The sequence below is a fragment of the Palaemon carinicauda genome, chromosome 21 (genome assembly GCF_036898095.1).
Source record: "Palaemon carinicauda isolate YSFRI2023 chromosome 21, ASM3689809v2, whole genome shotgun sequence".
Lineage (NCBI taxonomy): Eukaryota > Metazoa > Arthropoda > Malacostraca > Decapoda > Palaemonidae > Palaemon > Palaemon carinicauda.
In genome coordinates, this window is record NC_090745.1 from 95,759,837 (window position 1) to 95,774,139 (window position 14,303).

A 14,303-nucleotide genomic window follows, 5' to 3' on the forward strand; every position below is an offset into this window, starting at 1 on the left:
TCATGAATCTCAAAAATTCAAAGTTGCAGCAAATGTTTATCTGTTGAACAGGCTGATATAAGTCTTTTTTTATAGTTTATATATGAAAGATCTGTTTTAATGTTGTTACTGTTCTTGAAATATGTCATTTTAATTGTTCATTACTTTTATATAGTTTATTTATTTCTTTATTTCCTTTCCTCGCTGGGCAATTTTTCTTTGCTGGAGTCCTTGGGCTTATAGCATCCTGCTTTTCCAATTATGGTTGTAGTTTAGCTAACAACAACAACAACAACAACCTCAATAATAATAATAATAAAATGTTTGAATGACTACTGCGCGTATTCCAAGAGAATGTCAAGACATTAAGATCCTGGACAGTTCTTTCAGGCACTTGCTGATCCACATTGTAGAAGCACTGCATATTCCAATAATGAAACCATCATTGAATGCCACACACTAAATTTGCCTTCTTGTAACGAATTTAAGGCACCAACAACACCACCGAAGGACAGTCCCTCTAGAAGGAAAGTCGGTGATGAGGTCGTCTCCTTCAGGTCAGATCTCACCTGACGAAGATCCTTCAATCTTCAGATACCCAAACTCCGCCGATTAAAAAAAAAAAAAAAAAAAAAAAAGAAAAAAAAAAAAACAGCGACGAACAACCCAACAGGCAACAATAATGATTTTCTGCCCACTGCTGTAAAAATGAAAACCAAAAGAGCAATTTCATATTTTTGTACTTGATTATATCAAGTAATTGCTTTTCCGACACAAGTACCAAAATCCTGTGTTTTATACATTTCCTTTAATTCTGCAAGTTGTCTCCAAACCCCAAAGAAGACGTCAAAGTAAATATATGGTAAATATTTTCAAGAATATACCACTGGGAGGTTGGGCTGTGGCACCCTAGCAGTACCAGCTGAACTCGGCTGGGTCCCTGGTTAGGCTGGAGGAACGTAGAGAGTAGAGGTCCCCTTTTTGTTTGTTTCTTGTTGTTGTCGGCTACCCCCCAAAATTGGGGGAAGTGCCTTTGGTATATGTATGTATGTACCACTCGAACAGAAAAATGCTAAAAAATCTAAAGATATAGGCTAAGGTTTGAAATCCATGGCACCGAGGTAGAAATTATACTTCATAGTAGCCTCCATGTTAAAAGAAGATCTCTCAACAGATTATTATTATTATTATTATTATTATTATTATTATTATTATTATTATTATTATTATTATCCAAGCAGAATGCTACAATCCCGAGGGCACCAACAGGGAAAGTAGCCCAGTGAGGAAACGAAATAAGAGAATAGCAATTAAATTATATATAAGTAATGAATACAAAATATGAATTATTTTAAAATGAAGGAGAACATTAAAATAGGTTAGTCATATATAAACTATAAAATAAAACTTAAGTATTTGATAAAAGTTTGAACTTCTAAAAGTTCCATTGATTCAACTGCTTGATTAGGAAGGTCATTCCACAATCTAGTCATAGGTGGAATAAAACTTCTAGAATGTTGCGTTGTATTGTTATGATGGAGAAGGCATGGCTGTTGGAATCAACTGCTTATACCCATAGTCCATTTCTTATAGCGATGCATATTTGCACCGACTCGCGGCGGTGCCCTTTTAGCTCGGAAAAGTTTCCTGATCTCTGATTGGTTAGAATTATCTTGTCCAACCAATCAGCGATCCGGAAACTTTTCCGAGCTTTAGGGCACCGCCGCGAGTCGGTGCAAATATGCATCGCTAAAAGAAATGGACTGATGTTGTTACTTTTTCTTATTGCTGAGTTTTGATGATCTTACGAGAAGAAAAGGAAATAAATGAATTGGTAAATCAATTGATTACTTCTGACTGATTTATGTCCAATGGATATTACGTGCCACTCATTACCGAAATCTTGAATTGAAATGTTTTCAGTTGAATTATTATGAGTGGAAATATTGTCAGTCTATTATGAATGAACTGAGTCCCAGGCACATGATTACCATGCATTTCAACGGGATGAAATCTCATTTAGAAACAATGAGGTGATTAATACTATTTAAGTATTAAGTAACAATAGAAACAAATATGAAGGGTTGATAAAAAATAATTTGATTAAGATATATTTTCTTTTTACTTGATTCTTGACGCTTGCACGACACTTGCACGATTTTCGTTTCCTCAGCGTCGTGCAATGCGTCGTGTCAGTGATTAAAACCCTTCGTGTGGAGTGTGTGTGAGGGTTGGGGGCAATTCGTATTAAAGTTTTAAAAAAATTGGCACGCATAAATTTTCGTGCCATTTTACCTTTCTCACACTCCACACGAAGACTTTAATCACTGACACTGCGAAAACGGAAATTGTGCAAGTTTCGTGTAAGTGTCAAGATGGTTGTCAATCTTTTGTTGCTAATAAACTAGACATAAGAACAGTATTAGAATATAACGCACTACCCTTCAAGTTTTCAACTTTATAACGCACTACCCTTCAAGTTTTCAACTTTATGCCCAGTTAACCCCTGCAGCAACCACGAAAGTCGACTGAGCTATGTCAGGATTCTTTCATCAGACCTCCCACTGCAGAAGTCATTATATTTGTTCTGAAGGATAGAACTCTTAGTCATTGGGATTAAAGGGATTCCTGACTAAAGGCAGTAAGTGATTCTTCGACCTAATTTTGTGACTTTATCTCCTACCTTCATTCAGACTCCACACATGTGAGGTATGATTTCAAAGAACTTCTATGCGATAGTTTGTGCTCTTCTGTTTAAAGGTTTAAATTCCGCTCATGAATGGCAGAGGTAAGGGACTGTGGCATTGCCCCTAGCAAGCAGGAAAATGCCCTAGAGACTGACCATATATGCATACGACCAGCTCCCAAGCCCCACTCCACCCAAGCTAGGACTAAGGAGGGCCAGGCAATGGCTGCTGATGACTCAGAAGGTAGAATTATAGGTTCCCCCAAACTCCCCTTCCTTAGCTCACGAGGATGGTGAGGTTGCAGCGACCAAAGAAACTAGCGAGTTCGAGCGGGACTCGAATCCCAGTCTGGCGTTCACCTGTCAGGGACGTTACTACATCGGCCACCACGACCCCTTTGTAGATATTAAATAGAAAGGCGAATGTGTTTTGGGACTTTTTAATTTTCAAAGATGATAAATCAATTGTTGAACCATAGATGCACAATTTATTAGTATGTATAGATAGATAGATTGCCAAGTAAATTTATATACAGTATTTATGTTTACGTTATGTGCCTAAATACAAACAATTTTGCATGCAATAATAATTCAACACAGAGTTTCAGATTTTGTGACTAGTCGAAGAACATTCCTCAATTTAATAACATCTTTTTTAATTAGTTGAGAATAAATTACCCATACAAAGAGAATAATGGGACTTAAAAGAATCCGTTTGAGTGAAGATCGTCAAACCCTATTTCACAATGTTTTATGATGGCTTCATCCTGAATTCCAAACTGGAAGAAGCTGCCATTATCAAGGCAATTTGAAAACTGTGCAAATATGGTCTTGTTTTGATGCAGCTTTTAAAACCGTGTAAATATGGACTTTTGAAAACTGTGCAAATATGGTCTTGTTTTGATGCAGCTTTTAAAACCGTGTAAATATGGACTTTTGAAAACTGTGCAAATATGGTCTTGTTTTGATGCAGCTTTTAAAACCGTGTAAATATGGACTTTTGAAAACTGTGCAAATATGGTCTTGTTTTGATGCAGCTTTAAAACCGTGTAAATATGGACTTTTGAAAACTGTGCAAATATGGTCTTGTTTTGATGCAGCTTTTAAAACCGTGTAAATATGGACTTTTGAAAACTGCAAATATGGTCTTGTTTTGATGCAGCTTTTAAAACCGTGTAAATATGGACTTTTGAAAACTGTGCAAATATGGTCTTGTTTTGATGCAGCTTTTAAAACCGTGTAAATATGGACTTTTGAAAACTGCAAATATGGTTCTTGTTTTGATGCAGCTTTTTAAAACCGTGTAAATATGGACTTTTGAAAACTGTGCATATATGGTTCTTGTTTTGATGCAGCTTTTAAAACCGTGTAAATATGGACTTTTGAAAACTGTGCAAATATGGTCTTGTTTTGATGCAGCTTTTAAAACCGTGTAAATATGAACTTGTTTTGATGCAGCTTTTAAAACTGCGATACTTCAGAGGAATCAGGTTCCATGTTTTGATGTAATTTCGGTGTCTGGGGCTATTATAGCCAGGACTCCTAGTTCATTAACCTCTTGTCATGTTTCCCATATCCTCGTGTTTCCAACGAGGCCTCCTCCTTTTACCCCACTCGATAGTGTTGTGCAGTTTACCTGACTTCGTTAAAAGTGTCGTCGGGTTTCGGGAAAAGGCACATTTTATTCTTCCTGTTCCCTTCACTCACTTTAGCCTTAGGAATGTTGAGGACTCTCATTTTAGACTAATAGTGGATGGGGGATTGTCTAACGGCGCACATAAGGGGGATGATTTTTTGCGGAGAGAGAGAGAGAGAGAGAGAGAGAGAGAGAGAGAGAGAGAGAGAGAGAGAGAGAGAGAGAGAGAGAGAAGGGGCTGTGGTGTGGTGAAACTGGGATTTCCCGTTGATGCTGGGTCGTCTTTCGCGAGATATGTGTGGAGTACTGTCGGCTGATTTCCAATCGTGACGGGATGTTGTGGATATGCAAGATATGTGGTAAAGGTTTCATCTTCTCTATATTTTTCTGTCACGCTTTCCTTTTCCTATTCTTCTAATTCTGATTTCTATGATATTATTTATCATTGTCCCACGAAGCCAAGATTCTATAAGATAATCAGTTAATCTACAAATAACCTTAATTATTATTGATGGGTTTGCTGTTGTTCTAATTAAACTATCGTCGGATGCTTCTGCCTCTGCTATCATGAATCCACAATCTTTACCATTTAATTTTTAAGAAACTTTTAAAAATTACATCGGGCTACAATGAGATAGTATAAGGTGAATCTTATGCTGAAGAAGAAAAAAAAATTTCTCAAGCGTTTACACATTCCAAATATAAGCTGAAATTTAGAGATATATTCCTGTTTTAACCAATCAGTAATTAAAATGATCATGTGATCATATAAGACACAATAGTGTTCCCTAATTGTCAGTTTTTATGTTTTCTCCTTTTGCTGTCCTCACTATCTCTTTTCTGTGACTATTATTTTGGACAGTCTTTGACTGAGTTGCTTAATAGCAGTAATATTAGTCTCTCCTAGATGACCATTTTCAATATCCCGTCTGATGCCCTCTGCCCTTGCACCGATAGTTTACTAATATTCAAACCATGGGCTTAAATATAGACTTTGATGGTCGTTTCTGATTCTAATTCTTTGTATTCTTCAAGGAAGAACTGCATAAAAATATTATGTAAAAATTCTGCGAAGGTTACGAAATTGAGGATTTAAAATATATTAAAAATTTCTTTGGTTAAAGTGCTTTGTGTAATGTAATACTTCTGCTCCTTATAATTTTTGGTAAGATACGTATATATTATAATTTTCCAGTAAGGAAATAAAAAGACAATGTAAACATGTTGGACACAGTATCATACTTCAAAGAAAAGTTTTCTTTGAAAAAGGAAAACGACTATACAACACCAAGAACACAAAGGAAATCCTTTTTTCTGCCATGAGACTTCTCTTCAAGTTCCCTTCCATCACAAAAATCACGTATTTTGGGCTGTCCCTCAAACAGGATAGGTTAGATTGAACATATTAATTTGGTCAACGTTAGATCTCGGGGAAATAACACGGATCATGAAAAGCTTAGTAAATATATTGAAAATAATCCAACTTCTAAAATTGATTTGCACAAATGCGGATTTATATTGCAAATGAGAGGGAGCTAGGGCCCCCCTGAAGGATGTTTTTATTTGGAACCTTTTCATGAAAAAAGCTTACCCATCCGCTTGAGCACAGACACAATGGAGTCCTATTTTTAAATCCTAAGTCAAGGAGAGGAAATGATTTAAAGGTATTTGTGAATATTAATTTACTATTTAGGTTTTATGAGGAGACAAGAGTTCAGTGTAGAATTCGATAGACAGGAAGTAAGATTAATAAAAATAAAATCTCCCTCTTCTTCTTCTTCTTCTTCTTCTTCTTCTTCTTCTTCTTCTTCTTCTTCTTCTTCTTCTTCTTCTTCTTCTTCTTCTTATTATTATTATTATTATTATTATTATTTTTATTATTTTTCTTTGTTGTTGTTGTTGTTGTTGTTGTTGTTGTTCTACTTCTCGTTTACTTCCTCTTCTTCTTCTTCTTATGATTTTTCTTCTTCTTTTTATTATTATTATTATTTTTCTTTTTCTTTTTGTTGTTGTTGTTGTTTTTGTTGTTTTTGTTGTTGTTGTTGTTCTTCTTCCTCTTCTTCTTTGAAGCCTTCCATATGGCGCTCTGTTTAAAGCTCTCACCGCCCAACCCGAGATCATAAGCATTCCTTCAAGCCCGAGAAAGATACCTTATATACCGACAGGAAATATCCTTGCCGTGTTTGTTTACGAAGCAGCTTTCGCCAGCGATAACGCCGTTGGTGAAGACCGATTTAGATTCATAATGGTCGAATTAATAAGTCATCACTCGCGTTCACCCGCTCGGAGGTACTTGGCAAGGTCGTCGCATCCCACCAATCTTAACTTCGTATTCTTTCTTTTTTTATCTTTAAACTTTTCATTTATACGCTTTTGGAAAGGTTGGCGTGTTTTGTTATTTGTATCCTACACCATAAGTATTGATTATTTTCGGTTGTAATGTTGTTATAATCGTACAACCAACCTTCATCTTCCCCCATATAATAAGGAGCAAGCGTCCGGTTATATATATATATATATATATATATATATATATATATATATATATATATATATATATATATATATATATATATATATATATATATACTGTATATATATATATATATATATATATATATATATATATATATATATATATATATATATATATATACACGTGTGTGTGTGTGTTTGTGTGTGTGTGTGTATAAATAAATATATTTCTTTCCTGTCATGCTGAGTAACATTACCAAACGTATGATTACTCGATCTCTCCCTGTCCCTGGGGTAGGGGAAAGGTGTACTCTTACCCCTGTGAGATGGGGGGTACCCGAAAGGTACACACGGAATTGCCAAACTAACGGGAAGGGGGAGTGGATGGTAATTGTCGAATCACAGTGTATACCTATCTGTACATATAGCCGTCATTTATGACGGGTCGCGTACTAGTCTTTTTCATAATAAGTAAAATCTGTTTCGCATATAATTACTGAAATAGATACGTATATTTTGTATTACTATTTAAGAAATGGGCAGTAGCAAAGTAGTTTCGCTATTATTATTATTATTATTATTATTATTATTATTATTATTATTATTATTATTATTATTATTTTGTAATTTTATTTAAGAAATGGACATTAGCAAAATAGGTTTATTATTATTATTATTATTTTGTAATTCTATTTAAGAAATGGACATTAGCAAAATATGTTTATTATTATTATTATTATTATTATTATTATTATTATTATTATTATTATTAGTATTATTACTGATGATGTTCTTGTTAAAAATGTTAGTCTTTTGACGTACCATAATAAACTACTTAACACACTTATCCAATAATATAAAACTGATGTAAATAAGAGACTTATAACAAATGCTTCCAACGTCCTTTGCAGATTATTTTCGGTGAAATGCGCCGGCTGCGGCGACAGGCTCTTGCCCCACGAGCTAGTGATGCGCGCGCAGTCTCTCGTGTTTCACCTGCACTGCTTCGCCTGCGTCGTCTGCTGCCAGGTACTCCAAAAGGGGGACCAGTACGTCCTCAGAGGGCACCAGCTCTTCTGCAGGGCGGACTATGAGAAGGAGATGTTCCTGCTGCAGCAGCACGGGCCGCAGAGTGAGTGGCTGAGTTAGTATTACCGTGTAGTTCTGTTCAATCCTTCTTCCTATCTCATGGGTCACCTGATGCTTCATCTCACGTCATCTCGTCACATCACTGAATGGTTAGGAAGGGATTCTCTCTCTCTCTCTCTCTCTCTCTCTCTCTCTCTCTCTCTCTCTCTCTCTCTCTCTCTCTCTCTCTCTCTCTCTATATATATATATATATATATATATATATATATATATATATATATATATATATATATATATATATATATATATATATATATATTGATGCTTGATCTCCTTATATGACATCGTTTAAATTATACCAATATACATAAAAAGTCTCTCTCTCTCTCTCTCTCTCTCTCTCTCTCTCTCTCTCTCTCTCTCTCTCTCTCTCTCTCTCTCACAATATACACACACAAACACAATCACATGTGCTGCCTTTTTAAAAAACATCGTTGTGGCATGGTGATATACATGAATCTCTCTCTCTCTCTCTCTCTCTCTCTCTCTCTCTCTCTCTCTCTCTCTCTCTCTCTCTCCTCTCTCTCTCTCTCATAAGGTTAAATGCCTTACATTTAAGATAATATTTACAATTAATCTCTTGTCAGCAAAATTATATTTAATCACATCTCCATGTTTATTAACTTTTTTTTCTATGCAGTTTATTTTGCATAATTTCAAGACTATTCTGAATAGTTTAATTTTATGGATTTGCTCATCATCAAATCCACTTATTGAATTATTTTTGAGACTTAACTCCTCAGCAAATTACAAGTCTCTAAGGTTTTTGCTTATATTCTTGGCGCAACTTGCAATTTATAGAGATACAATAAAGAAAATAATAATAATAATAATAATAATAATAATAATAATAATAATGATAATAATAATAATAATAATAATTCTCAATATGGAATCAGCTATATGTTTAACTGATGTTGGATAGGAAAATCACTAAAAAGCAATTGGTATACATATCATTATCATTCATTAATGTTCACAAAAGACGTATTCCTATGTAAAATAATCATCCTTTTTATAACATTATTTTCCCCCAGCTCACTTAAGAAAGTTAAGAAAACGGAAATTGAGAAACAATAAAACCAGAGATTTGTTAATAAACCTTTAGATTTATAAGTTTTGATAAATAGACCTTTAAATATATAAGTTATAGTAAATAGACTTTTAAATATATAAGTTATAGTAAATCTACTTTTAAATATATAAGTTATAGTAAATATACTTTTAAATATTATAAGTTTTAATAATGATGATATTATATAATTTCAAAGTATTCCAAAGTTATAGTAGATATACCTTTAAATATATAAGTTTTGATAATGACGATATATAGTTTCATAGTATTCCCAAAATAATTCGACAGAATCATTGAATAAGGAAAAAAAAAAAAAAAATTAGTTTTGGTTGCTGTCCAATTCCAGGCCCTTTGGGGGACGACTTCATCGTCGACGACGGCTCCAGACCTCGAGACGGCAGACGAGGCCCCAAGAGACCCCGGACCATCCTGACGTCGGCGCAACGCAAGCAGTTCATGGCCTCCTTCAGCGTGTCGCCGAAACCCTGCCGGAAGGTAAGAAGACCCCTTTTTATGACCCAATTGGTGGGGCGGTAATTCGAATTAAAGCTTTCGGATATAACGCGAAGTAAAATGACTCTCTGGAGCACTTGGGGCCTCTTTAAAAGGATCGCGTCTGCATTTGGATTCCGGGGTTTTGCGGAGTTGAAGTCTCAGGTTTATGGGATGGAATCACGTAACTTTAGAGGATTGGGGTTTTAGGTTTGCAGACCCTGGTTTTAAGATTATAAAACCATTAAAACGCCGCCTTGAGTAAAGAAAGGCTGAGGATTTAGAGATCTTAAAGACGAGGAAGTTATTATTTTATGGACTTTGAATTCAGCGGTGTAAGATGTAAGGGATTTATAAGAGTTTGGAATGCAGTGGTATTTCAGAGATTTTTGACAGTTGAATGAATGAATAATTGGTAATTATCTGACGTCATAACATCGAAAAGTAACTAGCATTTTAGGAATTCTTTCCTTGTCGGAAAGACTAATGTTATATCAGTGAAATTCGAATGGAGAGAACCAGGAATCTTTTTACTTTATAAAGATTCCTGGAAGGAGTACCAAGAACCAAGTGATATTTCAAGCTCTTTGAACTGACTGAGTTATGTGATACTCTCGTGAGAAAGTAGGTACTTAAAATTTTACGTTATACGAACTCTTTGATATTCGTAGGGTTGTCAAAGCAAATGCTATGTGTTAATGTTATCTTTTGTTATTCTCTCAAGTTATTTAACTGGTGAGAGCTTCATTTTTCCAAGTATCTTAACATTGTTGTGATGATCATGTTTAACTACTAGTATGATTATTTGACATCTGCTTTTACTGATAAAATGGGCGAACAGTACCTAAATAATTATTGCATTTGGTAGTCAGAAAGAACGTATAAAAAGGATGAAAAAATAATTAAACTTTTATATATATATATATATATAACTATATATATATATATATATATATATATATATATATATACTGTATATATATATATATATATATATATATATATATATATATATATATATATATATATATATATATACTGTATATATATACTATATATATATATATATATATATATATAATATATATATATATACTGTATATATATATATATATATATATATATATATATATATATATATACTGTATATATATATATATATATAGTATATATATATATATATATATATATATATATATATATGTATGTATGTATGTATGTATGTATGTGTGTGTGTATGTTTTGTGTGTAAACTAACAGAGATTATATCTGCATTGGATAGTCAGGAAATTTGGGAAGAAAATATCAGAAACCGAAGAATTCGTATATATTTTAATATATTTTTTTTCCTTTGATGTCCGTCCCCCGTACCAATTAACTTATGTCAGTGAATTCAAGTTAGTGTATTATAAAGTATGTAGTTAAGGGTTCCTCATTGTCATATTCTTTTAGGCAGAGTTCGTTCACTGCGTTTATGATGAACATTTTAACCCTTCGCTCGTATATAATTTAGTTCTATCTCACACACCATTGTAAACTATTTCAAACATTAACAGTGTCATGTCTCATTATATGATAGTATATTGAAATATTTTTCCATATGTATTTTTACTTATGGGTACTTGCCATGAGCGATGGATATCCTCTAGATTATTTTTTATTATTTTTTTCCACTATTACATACAGATCCGAATTCTAAAGCTTTCGTTAGTATGTTTTAATTTAGTAATTTTTAATATTTTTATGGTTATGAGATATATTTAAGTTTATTTTTTTCCATGAATTTTGACCTAACTGTGACAATTTTGTACCTGTTTCCGTATTCATTTAACTTCCTCCTCAACCAGACAAATTTGTGCAAAACGACAAAGATTTTTATTACTGTTCTTATGAACGATACTCTTCATAATACGAAGTAAAAAAAAAAAATAATACAATTCTCGAATGTGTTCCGCGCGTTCTGTACCCGATAGAATGTCAGCGTCCGGGGCGAATGGCGTAATCCAAATTAATCTTGAAATGCATTATGAATTTCTCTGAGCAACGGCAGTTCTACACTGAGAGAAACCCGACAGTCGTGAACGGAACTGTTATCTTGTTTGAAATTTATTGCTTTAGCTGTTTTGTGTAGTGCATTACAGTATGCGTTATTCGTATATTGGTTTACATTTTGTGGATACCTTCGAAGAAAATGGATATTATTTTCTATAGGGGAGTTGTCAGAAATGAGAAATTACTGCCGTAATGGCTTTTCAAGTATTGCGTTTTATTTTTTATTTTTTTTGTGTAGTCAAACTGTTGGATATATATGTATGTATATATATGTATATATATATATATATATATATATATATATATATATAATATATATATATATATATATATATATATATATAAAAACACATATATATGTATATATATATGTGTGTGTATATATGTGTATATATATATATATATATATATATAATATATATATATATATATATATATAATATATATATATATATATATATATATATATTTGTGTGTGTGTGTAAATGTGTGTGTATGTGTAAAAGAGTGATTTTAAACCCGTTATATATTTACGTTTCAACAACGTTATCAAGCAACTGTTCAATGATTTTCCCTCAATCCTTGCTCTTAACACTCGCTCGTCTGACTTCAGAAAGCGCTTCCATTCATCCGCATTCTGTTGCCTTTACAAACTGACAGCGTAAAGTGCTTTGCTCCCAACGTATGTTGAAGTCCCATGTAAGTTGCTCCGCCAGATAAAGTACACATTTCAAAGGCAAACTTTATGACTTAATGCAACTTCTTGTAGTTTACCTGCCTCTTCACATGAAGCACAGCGCACTTTTACGAATGCCAAGTCCACTCTCCATTTCACTGCTTAATTCTCTGCGTAAATAAAGCTCCACCTGTTACTAATGTCGTAAATTAATCGGTGCTTAAGACCCGCGAGATAATCCCGGGAGGCTGGGCGTCTAGATGCGCTGCTCGGGGGAGCGTTCTGTTTACGCAACATAAAAGCCAAAACAACTGCTCGGTTGAACTAACCTTCGCAATCTTTGGCCGTATCTATAAGAGGGCTGAATTTTAGTGTAGAATTCCGTGTTGATCTAACCAACCACTGAGAGGCAAGAACGCTTACTTAATAGCGCTTTCCTTTAAAGCTCTTCCCTGCCTATTTCTTTCTTCAATGTACGGAAGGTTATAGTTATTATTATTTTTATTTTTTATGAATTTTTATGTTCTGACAATTTATGGTTACAATTATAATTTTGATTGTTATGACTATTTCATGCATATTTTCTTCAGTGTTGTCAGAGACGCTTACTAATAGTACTTTCCTTTTAAAACTCTTCCCTGCCTATTTCTTTCTTCACTTTGCGGAAGCTTATAATTATTATTTTTATTTTTTCATTAATTTTTAAGCTCGGACCATGTGAGGTTGCAATTATAATTTTGATTGTTATGACTATTTCATACGCATTATTTTTCGGCGTTGTCGTTCAGAGTGATAGTCATTTGCGTAGACAGAAGTGATTCGAAGTACTGCCGTTTACCGGAAATCAAGATATAGATGTTAGAGGTACAGATGTTTAACTGGCGTCACTTATTTGTTAGTTTGGTTGAGAAGGAGTTTGTTATTACGGTCCTTCTCCCAAAACAGCATTCAGTGGGGAGAGAGAGAGAGAGAGAGAGAGAGAGGAGAGAGAGAGAGAGAGAGAGAGAGAGAGAGAGAGAGAGAGAGAGAGAGAGAAGGACGTTTTGGTTAATGGATCATTCGTTTATATATATATATATATATATATATATATATATATATATATATATATATATATATATGTATATATATATATATATATATAAGAGAGAGAGAGAGAGAGAGAGAGAGAGAGAGAGGAGAGAGAGAGAGAGAGAGAGAGAGAGAGAGAGAGAGAGAGAGACGTTTTGGTTAATACATCATTCGTTTTTCTGAGAGAGAGAGAGAGAGAGAGAGAGAGAGAGAGAGAGAGAGAGAGAGATAGAGATTCAAGGTATATGCTAAAGATATCGAAAAATAAGGAGTATATGTTGAAGCTAATGTTAGAATTCGCCAAGTCTCCTTTACTTTATTTGAAAACAACTGACAATTTACCCATCTGCGTCATAATACATTTTCATTGCTCTAAAACCTTTGGTATTTCTGCGCTTCAATATTAGAAATACTACTCTAAAATACCAGGCAAATATTTACTTTTTTTACAGTCGCATCCTTGAGATGAAAAATAAAAATATGTCATGAAACAATTGATAAAAGTAGAACGTTAGATAACTCCATTCTTTCTAATATATCAGGCAATTTCACCTTCCCAGAATTCCAAACAGGTTTATACCTTGAAACATCACACAAATTTTTATTTCCTGAAAACGTCCAAGAGAATTTTCTCATCCAAGACAAAAATATTTTTGTCTTTTTAGAAACTTTTTACGATTCTCTCTCCTAAATTGCTCCGAATCTCATTCTTTAAACAGCATCGTGTAATATTAAATCTTTAGCCTGCTGATAGGATTTGTAATGTAATATCATACGTACAATTTTGCTTAAATCAACCTTGTTAGATTTATTTTATTTCAAACATGCATCAAATATCATACGTTGAGAGAAAATATTGTCGATGGTTTTTTTTCTCTGGATATATTACAATATTGAATTTTCCACTGTAATATGCTTTCTCTGTAAATAAATTTTTACACAAATCAGCTCAGAAATTAAAATAAATAATTTTCTTAAGTCGGTTTGAATCAAGATCAAGCAATTGAAATTT

The 14,303-nt window shown here is 33.5% G+C and overlaps 1 protein-coding gene across 2 annotated transcripts in view; it reads left to right on the plus strand.

Annotated features, from left to right (window-relative positions):
- Positions 1-14,303, plus strand: part of LOC137615333 (LIM homeobox transcription factor 1-beta-like) — a 135,098-nt gene that overhangs the window by 87,551 nt on the left and 33,244 nt on the right. Inside the window, exons 3-4 of one of the 2 annotated variants that reach the window (XM_068345130.1) lie at positions 7,688-7,920; positions 9,347-9,495. In XM_068345130.1, coding sequence (XP_068201231.1) covers positions 7,688-7,920; positions 9,347-9,495 — 382 coding nt within the window. The remainder of the gene's footprint in view (positions 1-7,687; positions 7,921-9,346; positions 9,496-14,303) is intronic. The other variant, XM_068345131.1, reaches the window with a different exon arrangement.